The sequence below is a fragment of the Aquila chrysaetos genome, chromosome 10 (assembly GCF_900496995.4).
Source record: "Aquila chrysaetos chrysaetos chromosome 10, bAquChr1.4, whole genome shotgun sequence".
NCBI classification, from domain to species: Eukaryota; Metazoa; Chordata; class Aves; order Accipitriformes; family Accipitridae; genus Aquila; species Aquila chrysaetos.
In genome coordinates this window covers 1368668-1389519 of record NC_044013.1, presented here as the reverse complement: position 1 = coordinate 1389519, position 20852 = coordinate 1368668, and the positions used below count along the sequence as shown (strand labels likewise).

Here is a 20852-nt window from a genome sequence, read left to right as displayed (position 1 = left end):
GCCGCTCCCGGCCGGCGCCCGGTCCCCCGGCGTCCCCCTCCCCGGAGCCGCCCGCGGTTGTGTGGGGAAAAAGCGGGGCTGCGAGGAGCCACCGGAGGCCGCCGGGACCCTCCAGACGCCCTCGGGGACGCAGGTGAGGGCGGGAGGCGGCCGGTCCATTCGCCTCAGGGCGGCGAGGTGCTGCGAAGGTCTCGCCGCGGGCTGCGCCACACAACGGGGTGGTGAGGAGGCGGGAATCCGGGGTGCCGCGGCACCGCTGAAGGTGAGCCCTGGAATCAAAGGCGGGGGGGTGGGAGGAGATTAAATTAGTGATAATTTGTGTGGAAATGGAAATTAAATAACTTGACTGTAGTGCTGTATCTCGGGCTTGTGGTTTTGGAAACGCGGGGTGTCGCGCTGGGACAGGTGCAACTGATACCGGAGGAAGCAAGATGGCGCCCAGAGCTGAGAGAGGAGCTGCGGGCTGGCTGTACCTGGCTGCTCAGCGTTGGGGCAGAGGGGTGTGCGGTGGCAGGGGCAGTTACCGCAGCGAAGCAGGGTGGGCTGCTCCACGTTACAAATTTGTAGGTTCTTGAAGAAGAATTGGCAGTAGCGCTGTTACTGGGCAGGGTTGGATTAAAAGTCACAAAAAAAAAAAGGCTGGCAGGTGGTACCAGTTTCATTCTCCTTGTTCTTGGTTTTTGCAGTACTTAAAAGGAATGATGGCTAAACGTCTACCTAACAATACAAAGGGCAAAAAGAAATGGTAGCAATAGCAGAGCCTGGGTGAAAATACCAGTGTTGGTTCAACAAATCAGATGGTTCTCTCCTCTGCCTCCCCAGATTGTGGAGGATCAGACTGTGGTATTGGGGCCATCACCAAAAGAAATGCACCCTGAGGTGGTCATGGGTTGGTATGGGCAGATCTTTGCTTATAAAGAAACATGATTAATGTGTAAATATTGATATTGGCTGTACTTTCCCAACTGTGCTTAAAGCATGTAGCTTAACTTCTGTTTTAAAGCAGAAAAGTATTGGAAACCTCTGTGTTTTTCAAACTTTGAAAATTAGCCTTTTCCCAATGGTAGTTGTACTGGTTTTGGCTGGGATAGAGTTAGTTTTCCTCGTAGTAGCTGTGTGCGGTGCTGTGTTTTGGATTTGTGATGTAAATAGTGTTGATAGCACAGGCATGTTTTAGGTATTGCTGAGCAGTGCCTGCACAGAATCAAGCCTTTCCTGTTTCTCGTGCTGCCCCACCAGCAAGTGGGCTTGGGGTGTGCAAGAAGCTGTGAGGGGGCACAGCTGGGGCAGCTGACCCCAACTGACCAAAGGGATATCCCACACCAACCATATGGCCATGTTGCTCAGCAATAAAAGCTGGGGGAGACATTCAGAGTGGTGGCATTTATCTTCCCAAGTCCTATGTGTGATGGAGCCCTACTTTCCTGGAGATGGCCGAACACCTGCTTGCTGATGGGAGGTAGAGAATGAATGCTTTTGCTTTGCTTGTGTGTGTGGCTTTTGCTTTAACAATGAAACTGTCTTTATCTCAAACCACAAGTTTTCTCGGTTTTACCCTTCTGATTCTCTTCCCCATCCCACAGTGGTGGGAGGGAGTGAGCAAGTGAGTGAGCAGCTGTGTGGGGTTTAGCTGTGTACCAGGTTTAAACCATGACATTGGGTTATTAAGCAACCTATGAGGTAATGCTTAGTAAGGTTTTTAACTTTTTTTCATATGGCTAGCCAGAGACCATGTTTCTCTTCCCAGTTCATAGTGCACTTAATGAAGTCTGTTTCTGTCTGTGTGTTAGTGTTTCTGGCATCTCCTGGAACTCTGGGTTATGGAATAGAACAGAATTCAGGGATGGCAATTAATTTTTCCTGACCTTTGTGTTATCTCCAGTTTGCCTAAATGATGTAGTTGTTATGATACAGCTGTTGAAAATAATTTGCAGACTACAGTAGAGCTAAGAGCAACACTATCTGTGTAATTCCTGGGGAACAAGACCTCCTCAGATTTGCTCTATCTTGGTGTCAAAATTTATGTTTCTTTCTAACACTTGTGTTCTGTTGACTTGTTAGTCTTGACTAAGTGTGTTACTTTAGAAACAGGATATGCAGGAAAAAAAAAAAGAAGCTTGTGTGAATATATTCTATAGATACAGAGTTTAAGGTATGTGCATGTAAATAGGATGCTCCATGAAGACTGCATTTTGTGAGGTTGTGTAGGTTGACTAAAAGTGCTACTTTTACCTTTTTATTTTCAGCAAATTAGCTTTGCCTAATGGAGAACAAATGTATTCTTTGACATGGAAGTCAAGAACAATACTGCATTATAGTGTTACTTTTTTAAAAGTTCAGCAGATAAAAATGTTCTATTTATTATGTTGCAGAGGTGATGTAAAGAAGCAGAAAAGGTATTAATAACTGTTCTCCAGTTGTGTCATGAGTATTTGGAAATGCTGAGACAGGTTGAAGGCATGTGGGCACTGGTTTTCTGAAGGGGATGCTTGGCAGCCTACACAGACCCCATATGGGCATCTAGGCTTACCAAGACTGAGTGGGTTCCTTCCCCTGGCAGTGCTGACATTCAGTGTGGTCTTGGCTTCAGTGAGGGCTAAGTGCGAACCTGAGGCTTTGTTTTCATGCATGCTGGTACCTAATCACTGGGCCAGTCACATGGGTTGGACTTTGCAGGGTTTCTGCCCACCTTACATAATGTGTATTTAACTGCGTCCTATAAAATGAAACTTTGATTCAGGGAACTGAGAGCGCCTTTTATTTTTGGTCAACTTGCTTAAAACCTGATTAGAGAAGTCACGTAAGGAAGGGGTACAAATTCCAGGCCCTGCAAAAATGAAAGTTAATTTTACAGTAACAAACTCCCAGCTGTATTCCATCACTGCTGGGCTGTTTAATTAAAAGGAGATACTGGTGTCATGTCCTCCTCAGGCAGGAGAGAAAGAGAGACCATGCGTGTGTGTGTGTGCATGCACTGGTTAGTGAAAATGAGTTTTTTAGATCATTCCCTTTGCAATAGAAGTGCTCAGAGCAAGTCAGAGTTAAAAGATTACTTCTTTTTTTTTTGCTGATGAAAATACTGTGGATTTGCTAGAGGGGAGAAAAGAAAACCAAAATGAAAAAACAAAACCCTTAAGCTTTTGAAAACTTGTTTATACAAACTTTTAGATACATTGCTTGTCATGCTGTCTTAAATTTCTAAGACCTCTTTGAGCTATGATGGAATTTAGAGTGAAAGTCAAAGATTTTAAGAGGTCATACCAGTTATCAGTGTTGTACCTACTAGATGCCTTTTCCAGGCACATGCTGATGCTAAACAGAGTGCAGCGCAGAGTCTGTTTCTGTGCATGGGGGAATTACATAGCACAGACTGGAGCTGTGTAGCTTAGAAAACACTGTGATGGTGTCAGCTGCTTCCCTAAAAAACTCATTTGTCCAAAGTGCTGCTTCGGCAGCTCACCAAAAGGCCACCTTTTTTTTTTATTTTGATCCTTTTTTTCAGGCATTGTGCAGGTGGGGGCAAAAACTATGCAAACAAATAGGTGAGACAAACATACAAAGGAATGAATTAATTTGTAGCTGCCACACCTGCACCAGCAAGGTTGTAACATCTCCTAGGCTAAGGGGGAGGTTGTCACCACTCCTGAGAAGGTTCCCAGGCCACTGTTGTGGCCAGCAGAGAGCAGGCATTGGGCAGGAAAGGGTAGTTCTGAGGTTCCTGCTGCCCCAAGCTGTCATCTTCCTTTGTATACTATCCCCCAGGTAAGTTATGTATTAAATACTTGCAATAGTCTTCCAGCATTTATTGTTAACTGAGAACTAATGCAGTCATGTTTAGCACAAGACCTGGATCCAGCATTTCGACTTCCTGAGTGCTCCACAGCAGGGCCTTGTTTTGTCCTTCTCTCTTGATTAATTTTGAATTATTTTCTGCACAATCATTTCTAGAAATCAGGTGTGCAAAATGTATTGGATCCCATACAGGGCAACAGAGCTGGTGAAGGGCTGGAAGGAGCAGCTGAGCATTCTGGGTTTGTCTAGTTGGAGAGGAGGCTGCATCCTAGACCTGCATTTTATGCCTTTGCTCCAAGTTCATGGGCATACAGGTAAATTGGATCTATGACAAATGATGGTGCTATTTATCTTTACAGAACAGATTTAATTTCTTTGATAAGAATGACATTAACAACCTGCAGTTTAATGGTGTTTCTTAAAGAAGAATTGAAGCTTTTTTTAGTAAGGATTTAAAAGCATTTTATTGATTGTTGTCCTGTAAAATCATAGAAGTCTTTAATTCCTGAAGAGCTGTGTCCAATAGGAAAAAAGTCTTTAAAAAACATTACAGCATTTTTGGAAAAACTATAGGTATGAAAAATATATACAATGTATTAAAATCTGAATAAAATTAATGTCTTGATTTATACATTCAGTTATGTGTTAAACATCTGCCTGTGTACAATAAAATTTGTTAAAATATTAGCAGTATTTTTACTATGTTAAATAAGTCTTTGTTCAATTTACAGCTTCTCATTACTATTTTATCAGTCCATTTTAAATTAATTTACAAGGGTGTATAACCACTGTCAGACTGTCAAGGTAAGTATTTTTGTACAAAATTATTGCCTTCCTAATATATTTTAATGTTACAGAGACATTTTTATAAACATCCAATTCATTCATAAATTGAATCAACATATTACAGTATATAAAACAACATCCAGCCCCTTTGAAAAAGACAGGGAATGCAACAAGAAGAAAGCCTTTGTACTACAAGTTCTTCCCTCATTTTTATTAAACATGTATTCTACCACCCTGCTGAGTTATCAGCTGGTCCTTAAAAAGGTGAAGAATATTATAATACAAACTGTCACACCTATATACAGAAAAGATGCACTGAAATTTACTTCATTTTTGAGTGCATTTGGTTCACACACCATGAAGTGGTGGTTGTTTTCTGTGAAATTCCAAAGCTAAACTGCAGATGCAAAAATTTAGCAGGTGTTGGGTGTAGTGCAATTGTGAGAAGTCTTCTCTAAAGCAGAGAAGAGCAGATGTGTGCAGCAGCACCAATGTGAGCTCCTCTGAAAGCGAGGTCCTAGTACTATTTTATCTATCCTGCTCTTGCCCTCCCTCCTGATCTCTTGCCTGAAGCATCCAATGACATCATCAAGTAAGTCAGCAGTAGAGGATAGCCAAGATAGCTCAGCACCTTAACTTGGTATTTTGTTATCTATCTTGCTTCCCAGTCTTTCCTCAGTGGTGGTCTTACCATTTATATATACAATGGAGATGAGAAGACCTGGCACCTTAACAACACTCTACAGATCTTACTTCTCCCTCTTTTTTTTGCCTGTGGATTCAACATGATGCTAACAAATGCTAAAGATGTAGGTAAACTGAAGTTCAGTTGAACATTTTGCCTCCACAGAAGGAAATAATCATCTCCTCTAGCACAGAAGAGCAGAAAGACTAAAAACCAAAAAAAACCACCAAAACAAACACCCCAAGCTCAGAACAGAGTATTTCATTGTTTTCTGCAGTCCTCATCAAAACCCTTGCTCTAAAGCACTAACTTATTATGAAGACCTAGTTAAAACATAAGGAAGACAGAAACAAAATGGACAGATTTCCAGCAGTTCTACTCCTTTAAAATACCGGTACTAAAATGGATCTGAGAATGACATAATCAACATCACATATTTTGCAGAGTTTGGTACCTCTTTCTTGTTTTCAGAAGTCCTTTCACCACTGCAGCACTACAACAAGAGAAAGTCTGAGCTGCCTGAATGAGTAATACACTGTATTAGAGACCACCACCACCACTGGAGGCACTTCTCCAAATTCTTCCCTGGAACTTGCATCAGCTTTGCTAACATCGATTAGAGATCTAGTTACTTCTTACAAAGCCTGGGACGTCCTTGGATTTGTGCTGGAGAGGTAGTCCTTTATGAATTACAGGGTTGGTTATTCTAGTTTGTTACATGCAGATTTTGACACAACTGGGAAGTATCCCGTTAACATACTTCTCTGGTACTGGAAATGTAATACTGTCGTTTCTTAGGAGCAGGAAACCCCCAACGTTGCTATTCACCTCCAGCTCAATGGATTGGGTGAGTTCCTGGTGTTCAGTCTCCTATGCAGTACTACAGAGTTCTGCTTCTGAAAGTAAGTCAAAATGCTCAAACATATGGAGAAAGAATACATAGAAGCAGGGATGGAAGAACTAAAGTCAAGTCAAAAAGATGCATGGCTGATCTCCAGTGCCTAAGAAGCTACTTCTAGTTGAAGTCTGCTACTGGTCAAGCCAGGTTTCAGTTCAGAGCTCTCAAAACGCAAGACCAAAAGGGATGAGTATCCAAAACATCAGTGCTCTGTTAACTACATTTTTTGCATTGGTGACCTGCATCTTCTATGCGAGTGCCATAGGGCACGCATCTATGCCCCCACTGAGAGCAGTTAGTGCAAATCCTGTAGTATAGTACAAAGAAGCAAAAACGGTCTACACATTGGTTTCAAGTCCAAGTAAGCGTCCCATCCGTTCCATGTTCTTGTCAATCGTGGCACGACATGTGATTTCTTTAGCACACTCCATGGGAAACCAACCTCTTTCGCCATCCCGCAATCGTTCCCCTTCATACCAACCTGCAAGGGTGAACAGACATGGAGTAACAAACCTTTTCAAGTAATGTTAAAGAGTCTTCGTCAGAACTGTGTGTGTTGCACTTGAGGAGACAAAGCTGACAGAGTCATCACACGCATTATACATTTACCTTCGTAGTGAATAAAGTACTAGACTAAGATCAGTCTGGCAGATATTTTTTTAATAAAGGCAGACTAGACACAAAATAGTATGTAAAAATAAATATTAAACAAGTGTAATTTTTTATATTGTAATTCAAATATAGTTTGAAATGGTATGAAGAATATAATATTGCAATCTAAAGAAAGCAATGGAGCACAATTGATGGGATCTTTGGATTCATATGTAATATTGAGTAACATCATTAAGTTAGGGTTTAGTACTTCAAGTGCTGACAGCTTCAAGCATCCCTGAGTTAACACATGAGATACTAGTAGAATCCCTTGCACATCCAGGCAAGAATCAGCTTTGATCTCAGTGTACTTGATATTATAGAAAACTTAGGCAAAACCCATGTTAGACCCCTTGTACTGAACAGGCAGTGAAGCACAGTATATGACACAACAATATCTATGTTTCTCTTAGACAAACCTGGTGCTCACTCGCTAAAATGTCTGAGGTCCGTGGTTTTAGGTTGAATTAAAAACTTAGCTGTGGACATCTGACATATCAAAACCAGCCAGCACATACTTTTTGCAGCTGTTTATCAACTCTGATAGGCGATGAGTTACTTTGAACAACTGTTGCTTAAACAGAGGCTGTCCTTCAGAAACCTGAACAGAAATGCTCACATTTTTCTTGGAAGCTAAACCTTTGTTCATTGTACAGCCAATGCTATTACGAAGCAAATTTTTCTAGCTGGATTCACCTGCAGTGGTGACAGACAGTTACTGACAGCAAAATTCTCACTCACCATCATTTACTTTTTGATAAACCAAAACAACATCAGCAACTTGAAGAGACAGTTCATCTGACTGCTTTGCTGTGTAAGTTCTGATGATCTCTACCTGAGCCAAAGCTGTGGAAGAAATAAGCGAGGCTGAATTAAACAATTCACATAACAGAGTATCTTTTATTAAAATATATATATATACAACTTATTTTTAAAAAATTTAGAGTATACTCCCCCCCCAAAAAAACCCAAAGGAGGCAGCATTTTATGCAAATGGCTTCCTACCTGAGCAACTACACACAAACAAACTTGGGATAAACACATAAGAGAAGGGACTTTGCACTTTTGCTAGCAGATTGAAACACTGGCCAAACCAGAGTTAATGAATGGAAACAGAAATTACTCTGTGAAATAGAACTCCTCAAAGAAGCCCATGGACACAGGAAGAGAAGGCAACTTAACAGAGCCCAGGAAAATAAACAGACAATGTTTCTAAGGGTATTTATAGTCTACACTTGCTCACATCCCCACTAAGGGGCAGTGCATTTCTATTCTTCTGTCAAAGCTCTCCTAAATGCTGTTAGTTGTAACTTACTTGTCCTGTCTGTTTTCTGCCCATCTCTGTCCTGTCCAAGCGCTGTAATCCAGCGAGCTCTGTCACTCCTGCAAACAGCAACGACAAAACTCAGTTTCCCAACTCACACTCTTGATAATGGTCAAGACTACTCCCCTTTTCAAGATTCTGTATTTAAATCTTTCCTCTTTCTTATTGACTAAAGAAAACAAAACAAAACCTCCTTTTTCCTCCTCTCAAGATATGGCCAGAAGGTGTGATACTACTTCTAGCAACATATTATTCAAACATATTTAACTATTTTAAGCAGGTTGGATTGGACAAAAAAGCCTATAAACATGGGATGTACTGGCATGATGTCTTATATACCTCTAATTTTAATTATTTTTAAGTAATGCAGGTAAATTTCTCCGCTAGTGTCTATGACTAATACTTATTAGTAATCTTACTAAAATAGAAATCCATCTAATGTACAAAGAATCTGATAAATGCAATACAGAAATTTTAATATACAATACCAACAGGTTTCCTGTGAGTAAGAACTATCTTAGAATGAAAAGCAAGAATGAAAAAAAAAAACCCAAAACCAAGGTTTCTCTGTGCTTTCAGAAGGTCACATTTATGTTTCCAGATGTGTCCATTTGGGAAATCTGAGAGCCAGCACAAATAAACCAGGACCCAACAAAAGCCTAAATTAGTCATTTGAATCTCACCTTATATAACCTAGGAAAACCATAATCAATCTCAGATTACATGTGTCAGTATTTCTGAGGAGAGCAGAAAGAATTACCTAGGTTCTAATCACAGAAATGCAAAATTACTGATAACTAATTTTAGAAGGGAGTGGAACAAGCTAAAGTGATGTCAGACAGTAAAGGAAAAAGAAAGCTAATCCTAAATCACCCCTGTTAGTGGCTGAGCTATAACAACTTAACCATTATAACTTTGAATTTTGACAAACCAAAATTTGAGCTTGATTCCCAAAACAAGTATTTCAGTGCAATTAGATTTTATCCCATGTTTGTTGAAGGGCTTTGCTATCAGTACAGATTAGATAACACAGGGGAGTTGCAGGGTTGAATTTTCCTATTCCCCCTACCCCAAAAAAAATTTCCATTGCTATCTTTGGATAACTTCAGTTTTTTAGCTAAAAATAATGAAAAACATCTGCCTTCTGCCAAGACCCAATTTTGTCAAACATCTGAAACCGGAAGAAAATTCCATTTGGAAACAGCACTATGGTATCTTCAAGTGTCAGAAAGTGGGACATTTAGACAAATTATGAGACTTCTCTAGAGTACATCTTCCAAGATGCACCATCGCTCAGCAAGTGAGGAGACGATTCAGCAAGGGGTTGTAGTTAGCCTGTGAAGTCCAATCTGCAACATCCCACTATGCATCATTCCACGATAAAGTTCATCAGTCTCTTCCGAGAACACTGACACTTTCTCATGGCCTTTCTTCCAGCTAGCTCTAGAAATCTCTTCTCTGTTCACAGACTAGCAAAACGTCCTGAGAATGAAGGGATTCAGAATGGAAGTCTTTGAGCATGCTTCTTTCAGAATGAAAAAAAAATATCCCAGTGATTATTTTGAATTGAAATATTTATACTGGTTTTTTAGCATTTAGTAAGAAACTGTGATCTATTTTTTTTTTTAAATCCCAACAACACATTCTTCCTCAAAGATGGAACTACTGCACATGTCCTACTAACATTTGATACCTGTTGGTCTCATACAGATGGCCAAAACTACAACACATGCTACTTTAGACATTTCAGTCATTTAACAGTAGGTGGTACTGAACTTGTTCTGTTTCAGCCAAAGTAAGAATAAGTGTATACAATTTTGCATGAGCTTAATTAACTTTGTGGCTTTTTTTTTTTTTTTTTTTTTTTAGAAACAGGTCGTATTTAGATTCTTGTTTTCCTTTCCCTGTAACCATTCTTAACATGAAAACTGCATTTCCTTTCAGACAACTCTGAGAAAAATGGGATAATGCCAGACTCTCTCCCACTTTAAGTACATACTTCTTCATAATCTATGTGTACTGTATATTTTGTGCCTTATTCACAGGGCAATATAAAGTTCCTGACCTAACACTGGTACTTTGGTACTTGGGAACCAGACACCACATGAAATGACAAAACATGATCAAACTGTGCTAGGAATCTTTGCATCAGCGAAAACATTCAATTTTTACATGTGCAAAACTCCATTCCATAAGCCCTCTAAACCACCTAGCTTGGCCTCCCTATTGTAGATTGCCCTCCCATCCTTCTCAAAGTTAAGAGAAAGTTTTTCTGTACCTTTTGTATACATGTCAATACTCTATAAAAATAGGTAGTTTTCAAATAAAGTAATTCTTTTCAGAATCTCTTCCTCTGAATGACAATCTGCTAGACTGCTATTTCTATTACAAACAGTATATAGCAAATAAATAATAAATCTGCAGGACAAAATGTCTTTTCATAAAAAGCCCAGACAACTAAAAATGCATTTCCAAACAAGTCTGAATCATCTGCTTACTTTATAATGAGACCTTTAATAGAAATCATTAATCTATAGTTTCTTTCAGGGTTATTCTAAACTTCGAAAGCAAACCTAAAACTGTAAATTTTTCCAGGCTGGGATACATCTAGAGCAGTCTGTTTCATGTCTTCTGTCCCGCCTCCAGCTTCAACTGAAACAGATAAAATCTTTCACTTTTGTGAAGGGTTCTATGGAAGTTAATGGCACCACAGAGAAATGATGGCCTCTCGGATATTTGCACCCAAAAGAACAAGACACTTCTTGTTGCTCGTTTCTAAAGCAGAACACTCTTCAAAACTGCATCAGGAGAACAAGGACCACCTCTATCCCAGCACAGCTCCACAGCTTCCCCAAAGCAATGCCAAACTCCTCCTCCCATTAAATCCAGTACTGTTTCCACTTCTGTACCATCCAACCATTATAATTAATTCACAAATCACTGCTCCAGGACAAGTGCATTCTGCATTCATACCCTAACAATGTCTGCCTGCTACCACCACTATGCCATAGGATGCACCTGTGCCTATCTCCTGCTACTACTGTGCTCTACATACAGATAACATGGTATAAATGCCACATTGCTAAAACTGAGGGTGAGATTAGGGTGAGATACTTTATTGTTTTAAAGAAAAACCAGCGCAGAGAAGTACCAGAGACAGAGCAAGCTTAATTGAATCTGTGCAGTCAAATTATTCAAGGTCTTCTCATCAAGATAAGTATCAAGAAAGCCTCCCTTAACTACAACAGTAGAAGCAATATTTTCCTCATAGTAATTTGGATTCGCATGCTTAGTGTTACACTTAGATTTGCATGCTCAATTACTCAGCATGCACAGCAGCATGGTGCGCCATGGGATGAGATGGGAATGTTGTTAGAGAGCCTGGAACTCTGACTCTCGACTGCTTGTAATGGACCTTTCATTAGAAATTTAAGAACCTGCAGTTCTCCAGCACTGAGTTCTGCTCTTTGAGGTTGTCCTGGGTTCAGCTGGGATAGAGTTAATTTTTACAGGAACCTGGGAGGTGGGGGGGCATAGCCGGGGCAGCTGACCTGAACTAGCCAAGGAGCTATTCCATACCATGTGACATCATGCCCAGTATATAAATGGGGAGCGGGCCGGGGGGAGAGCGCTCTCAACTTTCGGTGGGGGAAGTGGCGGAGCGTCGGGTTCCGGGTGCTGAGCAGTTGCACTGTGCATCACTCTTTTTGTATACTCTTCCATTAGTACCGTTGTTGTTGTAACTTTTTTTTGTGTTGTCCCAGTAAACTGCCCTTATCTCAAACCTTGAGGTTCCAGGGTTTTTCTTCTTTTCTCTCCTCCATCTCCTCCCTATCCCACCGGAGCAGGGCGGGAGGAGTGAGCGAGCCGCTGCGTGGTCCTTTGTTACCAGCTGGGCTGAAACCACGACAGAGGTCTGTAATGTTCCGAACTATTTGTAGGATAGCTATATATTTAAGCCAGCTGCAGAATGCATATATATCCAGTGCTTTCAACTACAGTATACTATTTGCTGTTATGGTTTACTGTAGGCACTCACCCTCTGGAGATAATGATTATTAGATAAACGCACTATATTAACAGCTAAGCTAGGCAGAAAACCTGTGTCTTGACTTCCAGTTCTCAGAAGGTTTGTTACATAAGTATTTAAAAAAAAAAAAACGTACTTATGCTACAACAGAACCCAGTGGTGACTCAAGATACTTAAGTGATACTTGTAGTTCAAATTAAACAATAAGAAACTTCCATATTGCAATATGTAATCACTAGATTGTGTAGTTTACTTAACAGTTGCGTTATGTGGCAAAACTTGGATTTCTTTTTTTCTTTACCATGATATCACTTAAACTGAAAATAAATTTAATGGAAATTCCTTCCACAACCCCCAAGAAATCCAAACTGCTTAAATCTCTGTCCTGCAGCCCTTGCTTGTTTGCCTCAGCAGTAACAACTAGAAGGGATTCAGTAATCCAGCATTATTATTGCATGGACTGCAGAAAAGATACAGACCGAGTCTTGCCTGAACTTCAGAGTGTAACATACAGAAACTTTCCCTTTTACATATAAATCTGCACTGATGAAGTCTGAATAACTCTAGCTCTATTAGGCCAACTCTCCAGCTTACAGAGTACAAAATCAAATCACAAACTATATCTGCCCAGTATTTCACTCGATGCCACAAATGTGCATCTTCCTCTCCACAGACCTCTTTTAGGTCAGATCTTCAGCCTGCATTACACTTTGATACTCTGCTGACTTCAGGGACATTACACTTTCTGTGTATATTCTGTACTCTCCCTCTGACCAAAAACTCCCTCCACCCAGAAAGTGACAGAACTCTGCACTGTTTATGAATGGTCACATGTCAATTCTCAACTCTTTTGCAAAAATGTGTTCAACGCCAAGATCTTCAGTTCCTCCTTATTTTATAAGCATTTTTATGCAAAGCTATCACAGATAATCCTTTAACACCTTAAGCAATCTATGACTAAAATTTACTGTACCTTCCATCAACATAGACTCCCTTTGCATTACCTCAACCTATTTTTTGTTCCTTTGTTCCTTACTGAACACACCTGGTGAAACCACACTACCAACAACTTTGTACTTCTCCATTCAGCTGTAGGTCTAGAAGAGACACTCGGCTGCTCACAGAATGTCAGAATGGTGCCTTTGTGGAGAACTCCGTTTCAGACCACAGCGGTTTCACATACATGTGATGCTTTGCTTGTCATTTCTCCCTTCTGTTCTACCCTCTAATGGATTAAGTTACTTCTCTCAGTAATGGTATTAAAGTAACACTCCACAAAGCACAGCCACACCATTTTTCACTGGCTAGGGAGCTGGCAATCTCCAAGGCAGAGACATAGTTAATTCTTGGTCTGAAGACCCAAAACAGCAGCACCTAATAACAGATACTTCAATTTACAGAATTTCAACATATGCATTCAATTTTCCATTATTCCTACACTGTAACTTCAAGGAAAGAGAGTGACACTAACATGGCATGGGCTTACAGCCGCTGAGTCCCCTCATGACAAGATTACATGAGAGAAACTGCACTAGGTTTGCAGAGGCTTTATTTTATTCCAATAAATATTTATTCCAGCATCTAGAAGGATATTACATAAGCTGAAGCTGCACATTCTCCTCCTCTGCCACTCGTTAAAAATCAGAAAAGCCTGTCAAGGTTACCTTGCCTTGCTTTGAAAGTATCCACTTAATACAAACAGTGCAAATCGGAGCAGTTGGCAGGTGTCACAGTGAGTGCTTCAGTGTTACCGAGCAGGGCACCAACATGGTCCACGACAAATAAGGGATCCTTTCTGCAGTAGCGCTCCTTTGGTCACTGCTGACCACACGTCACAAAGGCTGCCTGCTTGGAAACTTGTTTCATTTCATTTTGATTTAAACTTGCCAGACAGAAGCTGGGCATTTCATACTATCTTGACAGGAGCGGGGGCAGAACAGCCTGTTGAGATCATCAGGTGAAAAACTACAGAAACGGGAACTATTTACTTACTGAGTCTCTGCTCCCAGGAGCATCTCCACCTTCTCTCCCGCGTGGTTACTGAGGACCGCTAGTCTGAAGAGGTGAGCTGCAGAACTCTGCCGCGAGTAGAGCATAGTTGAAGCATTCTTTACAGGAGAAGAAGTCAGGTCCTCGCCGTCACATTGTTGTACCACCAGCTGGTCCCTTAAAGAATAATCTGTGACATTGTAACTCTCTTCACTGCAGAACAAAGAAGGGAAGGAAAAAACCCACAAGTTTATAGTTTTCCATTAAGTATGTCTGGAAGCAAACTCAGTCACAGAATCCACTTTTAACTGCACAGTATCACATGACCCTTCTGACACCTCAGAACTTCATCTTTTCTGTTTATTTGGTTTTTAAACTACCAATTTTCCAAGATACAAAGTAGATCAGTTTTTAAGCCCTGTGGAATTTCGTTTAGCGGCACAGTTAAATGACTTTGGTGCTCCTGAAGTGGTGTAAGCTCAACTTAACTACACTAAATTTGAAAACAGGCACAGCGATTACAGAGAATTGCACTTTTTTCTTCTGTAGATTCAAATGAACAACAGACCTTAATTTTAGAATGTTATAGGAAAAAAAAAGTAAAATTTCCCTTTTCCTGTACCTGTAGAACTATGGGTACATATACTGCTTCCACATAAACACTACTGATCTTCATTTTAAATACAGGATCAGCTTGTACTTCTTGTCCATCTGCATGTAGGTCTAGTCCAAAACCTATTTACAATATTCTGAAACACAACCTTAGTCAACTGTGAATTTTTAGAACAAAGGCAAAGGCTTGTCATACACTACTGGTCTTGCAAAATGCACTGTGCAATTTGCCTTGTGGAATGGACCTTGTAAATAAATATACCAACTCTTAAGTGATACAAATAAACATTACTACATGTGCTTAATAACTTCCCAAAAACGACTAGAAAGAATTCTAAGAAATGATGCAAGTTAGAAGCTTTGCTTTCCTTATGGCTGAAATGTAGGTGGAGAGGTGGACAAAACATCAGATACCACAAATCAGAACATAAAAGTGTTACTGATTTTAACAACAGAAGGACTTAAATGAAAATAATGCACTCATCCCTGAAAAGCAGCCTTTTATTTCTAAATGTGAGAATCACTTCAGCTAATCAAGATCTTCTTGACAGATGAAGACATGGCAAAGACAGGAAGAAGCATGTCTGGACAAGGCACACTGTCACATACACCAGTGATAGATGGTAGCAGGGAACAGTTACTTCAACCCCCCTGTCCTTCAATCCATTACTATATATTTACAACATCTGCTTCAGGTGCAGAGTATCCAGTCATCTTAAGCAGCATTCTTCAGCACTCTTACATGAGTTCCACCAGTTATCGTATCTATTGGTTTTGCTACTTATTCATATCAAGGTAATACTGGAAACATGTTTTTTTTCAAGTGGAAAATAACTGTGCATTCCAGATTTTTAAAGTCATGAAACATAGTTGATGTAATATATCAATATTGTATCAATAACATATCTCAACAGATGTTAAGTCATCATCTCCCCGTTTTCTTATAATATTTGAGCAACCATAAAGGAAGAATATGCTTCATTTGCACCTGCCAGAAAGGGGTATGTCACCATCAGCATTTCAGAGGGCTTCAGTTCCAGGTGCTTGGGATTTGATTCGCATCAGATCAGTGCTTAGGTTTCTGTATATCTCTGGCAGCAAAATTAATCTTCTCAAGTATTTTTTCAATTTAAACTATTTTAATGAACCACATTAAGTAATCTGAGGCTCTAGCATAGCTTTTCATCACTCAAGACTTGAGGTCTAAACAGATTTTACTTTAAGGCGGAGTATGTATAGTTACACCTTAAAATTTGATGTATTTGATTTACTGTAAAATTTGACAAACACAGCAATGTATGGGCTAGGAGGGAGAACTGGCTTTATGCCTACGTAAGCAGGTTTTTTTCTATCTTTTCTTGTTGCACCAGTGTAGGGCAATAAATCTGAAGAAGTTTACAAGCTTACATGAAATTATGAGGTAATTAAGTTTCAGTGTTCTGGGTTCACGATATATCCTGCTGAACTTGCAAACACACATAAGTCAATTCTGGGAAATACAATCGCAAGCTTCAGTGGAAACAAAAGCCTTTTCAGCTGGCTTCTCTTTTCTTGTGATCAGTTGCTATTTCTTGAGTAAGTGATGCAGATTTCTTTTTTTCCTTTTTAAATCCTTCTGGCAAGTATTTTTTCTTCTCATCTTTTATTGAGGAGTTTGAGGGCTTTACAAAAGGAAGCAGAACCAACAACAGACAAGCTTAGTAAGATTTATCATATTGGAGGACTGAAATCACTGTAGCTCACGAGAAGAGAACATTTTTCTCCCCTGTCTCTTTTTCTCCAAGTCTCAAAATGGTCCCAACAATTCCCCACAATCCACTGGTGTTTTCCACTCTGAGGGCTGGAATCACAACTCCCCATTAAGGGACCACTGACAAAGGCACAAACATACCCAAAACTTCCAAAAGAACTTAAAATAGCTTTAAAAACTCTCCACACAGTTTTGATTAACCTAGCTTTTGATCAGACTGTTGTTTCCATGTTCCTCAGAGTAAAAAAATTAAAAAGTAAATCACATAGGAAACAAGATGGAGACAGAAAACTCTTTTAGAGCTCTGCAAAAATGAAGCCAGGTTAATTATGCTATTACACATGACTTCTTGGGTCCCAAAGTAGAAAGAATACAGATTATAAATAGGTTTTGGTCTAATTAAAGGAATTTAACATAAGCACACTGAGAAGTTAACATAAGCACACTGAGAACTTGGGAGAATCTTCAATATTTCAGCATGTGGAAAGCTAAATTCTAATTTCCACACATATAACCCAGGGATGCTAAAAGGAATCTTAATTTAAGAGAGGCTATGAGAGGGGAGGGAGTAGAGACTGTGGATTTAGGCTTCACATTCCCCTAAATCCACCCCTAGATTCAATTAATTCATTTCTCTACAAAAAGATGCTAATTATCACTTGAGGACAGTTGTTTCAAGTGCCATCTGTAGTAGCTGTGGGTCCCTACTGAAGAAGAAAAAACATTTTATATCTAATATTTATCAGTCCCTTTCTCCCTCTTTCTTTTTTCTTAAACTATACACTCTACAACAGGCAAAGGTTGGTTCGTTTGTTTGGTGTGGGGTTTGGGGGTGTGTGTGTGGTGTGTGTTTTGTTTTGTGGTTGTTTTGGTTTTTTTAAAGAAGTCAGTTCACTGTTTTTAGTCTAGGCAATCCCTGCTTAGCCAAGGATGGAACTAGCAAAACCAGCTAGGGATGCTGCTGTAGTTATTTGGGAATCTTGCACCTGAAAAAGAAATGTAGTTACACATTTGTGTAACAAATAATAAATGCATTCTTTACTAATTAATCAACAGAGATAAAACCTCTACAAGTCCTTCCTATTTCTTATCTCCAGTCAACAAAATAGTCTGATTTGAAACTATTACACAGTCCTCATCTTTTTACCCGCTGTGCCCTCTGTGAGGCCCACAAACGCTCCTCCTTCCAAACAGATAATGAAATATGCTGACAAAGCTGACAGTGCTGGAGTGAGCAGATGTACATAAACAGAAATTTAATCCACTCCGTCAGGAGTAACAGGAAGGACATTTAAGACATTCTTTAAAATTACTGTAATCAGGTAATACAAACATGCCAACATTAATTTTCAGTTTAAAACTGCACTTTTTTTGCTGAACTTTTATTTAGATTCAGAACATGAAACAACAGGACTATTTTATATCCCTTTGCAGGGAATGCATGCAACTTTTAGAGGCACTTGTATGAAGACCAAATATCTATTGATGCAGTATCATCTGTTCTAGGCCACCTATACTTTAACAGAAAGCATGTGGTCAGTCTCCCTACCTCCTTCCCTCTTTCCAGCTGCGCTACTCTGAAATCCTTGGTGTTCCATAGAAGTTACTTTGCATTTGTGCTTGCCTTTAGTTACAGAATCACCACTGGCACCCTGAGAAAAACTATAGTTCTGCAAGCAGCTGTGAACTGGTAACATTCCCAAGTAGCAGTGAACCTTTGGGTGATTTCCAGTGCATGAAGTCCAGCGGCATTCCGCTGTCAAGGTATCTCAGGAGCTGACAAGCCACAGAGCCATTAAGACAGACAGGATTCTAGTGGTACCCTTAGGGGATTATGGAAAACAGAATATTCAATAAATCTACACTCATTCAAAAATATAAGCCTCTCTGGAGTTCACCTGAAATCTTCTAAAAGCACTGAGGATGTAACTGGTGGATTTTGTGAATAGCCACATAAGGCAGCTATTTAGTTGTATATAACAAAACTTTATTAATTCTGGAGTTCTCCTGAACTCCACAGAACACAGAGCTAGCTCATAGGCAGCATTAATAACTAAAATATGTAACCAGATCTTCATGGTCCCAGGAGGGCGTGAGGAATAAAAGGAGGCATTTGACTTTTGGTAGAGTTCAAAGCTAGCTGTATCCTATTCTTAGCAGGATATTGTTGCAGTGTATGCTTCCAAGCCTGCAAAAGGTATTCGAGAAAACATCTCCTCAGCTTGGCCTTCTCTGCTGCAGCAGTTATAAAGTGTCCACTATAGAAACTCTACCACGCCTGGCAACAGACAAATAGGTGTCTAAACCCAACAGTTACACTCCTCAGCTGTGCAGGAGAGGTATGGATGACACTTACACTCATACCTGTGGTTTAGAGGGAGGGAGAAAACTGGGAACTCATTATGAAGGAAATGCATACAAACATAAAAGTAGCATGTATATTTCAACTAAGTATTCTGTATTTTAATAAAGCACCAATTTCATCATTCTTCATGGAACCTGGAATAGTTTCTTCACTAGCCCAAGAGAAAGCAAATCTCCCAAGCATGACACAAGTAACAATTGTCCTGTAGTGCATGTGAATTGTGAGGCAGCCTGGAAGAACAACTCTAAGATATGAATTATGTTGCCTGTTACTCCATTTGTCAGAATGCTACCTTCAAAATCCAATGTCAGCATAAGCTGTTGGTTTACTGGTCCCTGGAGTGGATGTCATGGCCAAAATGGTGACAATTCACAGTACAGCAAGGAGGTAAATAAAAAAAGAACAGAAGCCAGAAAAGGAGCAAAAAGAGAATGGAGTTAAGAGAATGAAACTAAAGGGTAAAACACTACCACAAAGCTGAATGAACAATACATGAAATATTCAGGCTACTTGAAGTCAGTCTACACTTAGATCTTTGCAGAGTATTCACAGTGTTTAACTTTACAAGTTTCTAAGTTAACTTCCCAGAGCTACCTAAACAGAGAAAGATGCTCTTCAAGAGGTCAATATGGACAAGCTGAGTTAGGCTGCTACTTAGAACTGCTCTCTAAAGGGACCTGCCTTCTCCACTGACTGCACAGGTAACCCTGGAAGAGTACGTTGAGCAGTCCTGACATCACCCAGCTCTTCGCTGCATGCCATAATCCAACTGACATCCGCGTTCACATGAACAAGAATTAACTGGTATCTTCTTGTGCACCAACCATATAAAAGTTGGCCTTTCCACCAAGATTTGGACATCCTGACACATGCTAGCACTGACTACTCTTTTCAAGGTAATGCATTAAAACTTTACATATTAAGAGTCTTTTTTTTTTTTTAATTACATTTTAAAAAAATCAGATTGTGTCTACACAGCAGAAGGAGCTACAAGAAAGGACTACTGAACAGGAAAAAAGTTCCCAATAAACTAAAAGCTGAGCAGTGTGGAAATGCAGATTTTTATTATTCTCCAAAATCTGGTGCAGAATGACATACATCTCAAGTTCATGTGTCCCTTTTTGGCCTAATCCCAACAACCAGTCTTGAGTATTATTCAGTAGCTGTTTGCCTTACTTTTTCGAAGGGGAAGCGTGATGAAGCAACTGACTACGCTGCTGCTTTACAGCACACAAATCAGAGCCTAAATGATTACCAAGGTATCTGTAACACACACAAAAACAGACCATCCGGTAGCTGACATGGAAAGCATAAGCCTCTGAAATATTTCATAGTGGCATGAGATACAGCCACACAGCATCCATTAAAAAGGAAGAGATTTTGGTAGCTAAATTCCATTTAATCTACTTAATGAGCAACAGAAGACAGTTAAACCTTGCAATTTCATACCAGGAGGTGAAATTGTAGCTGAGGAAGATTATGATGAATAAATATCATTAAAATTGAAACATAAGAACTCTGGAGCATGCCTAAGTATACACCAATACAAGACCTCCCTTATCTTTTTTGTGGTGAAAATGTAACAGTTCTCATTATGAAAAGGTTTCTGGAAAGCTTACTCACTCAAGTATACTTCAAGTAAACTCAAGTTTACTTCACAGTCACCAACATGACTCCTCCAGCAGGTACCATCAAGCCCGGCCTTTAAGAAGTCAGGACTGAGCCATTGCTGGCTGCGTGCATGAGGTTCTACATATATGGCAAACTGCTCAGACGGGATAGCTGAAGATTAACTTCTGGGTAAAGATTAAACAGCATGATTGGAGCACTAAGTAATTGGTATTTTTAGCACAGTAGTGAGGAGTGATTTTTTTTTTTTGTGCAATGTTAAGAATCTTCTGAAATGCAACTGCTCAAGTAAAAATACTAACATTTAAACTCAACTAGCAACAAATATTTCTGTCCACTGC

The 20852-nt window shown here is 39.9% G+C and overlaps 1 protein-coding gene and 1 long non-coding RNA gene across 2 annotated transcripts in view; one reads left to right on the top strand and one right to left on the bottom strand.

Moving 5' to 3' along the window:
• The first annotated feature begins 22 nt into the window (after positions 1-22).
• On the top strand, positions 23-12770 carry LOC115347078. Its single transcript, XR_003925369.2, has 3 exons — positions 23-4106; positions 10732-11608; positions 12051-12770. It is a non-coding gene; the product is annotated as an uncharacterized LOC115347078 (long non-coding RNA).
• The window catches only part of ARHGEF26 (Rho guanine nucleotide exchange factor 26), a 62301-nt gene continuing 45707 nt past the window's right edge, over positions 4259-20852 (bottom strand). Inside the window, exons 11-14 of the mRNA XM_030028010.2 lie at positions 14159-14368; positions 8128-8195; positions 7554-7658; positions 4259-6642 (exon numbers count right to left, since the gene is read on the bottom strand). Coding sequence (XP_029883870.1) covers positions 6500-6642; positions 7554-7658; positions 8128-8195; positions 14159-14368 — 526 coding nt within the window. The 3' untranslated portion in view covers positions 4259-6499. The remainder of the gene's footprint in view (positions 6643-7553; positions 7659-8127; positions 8196-14158; positions 14369-20852) is intronic.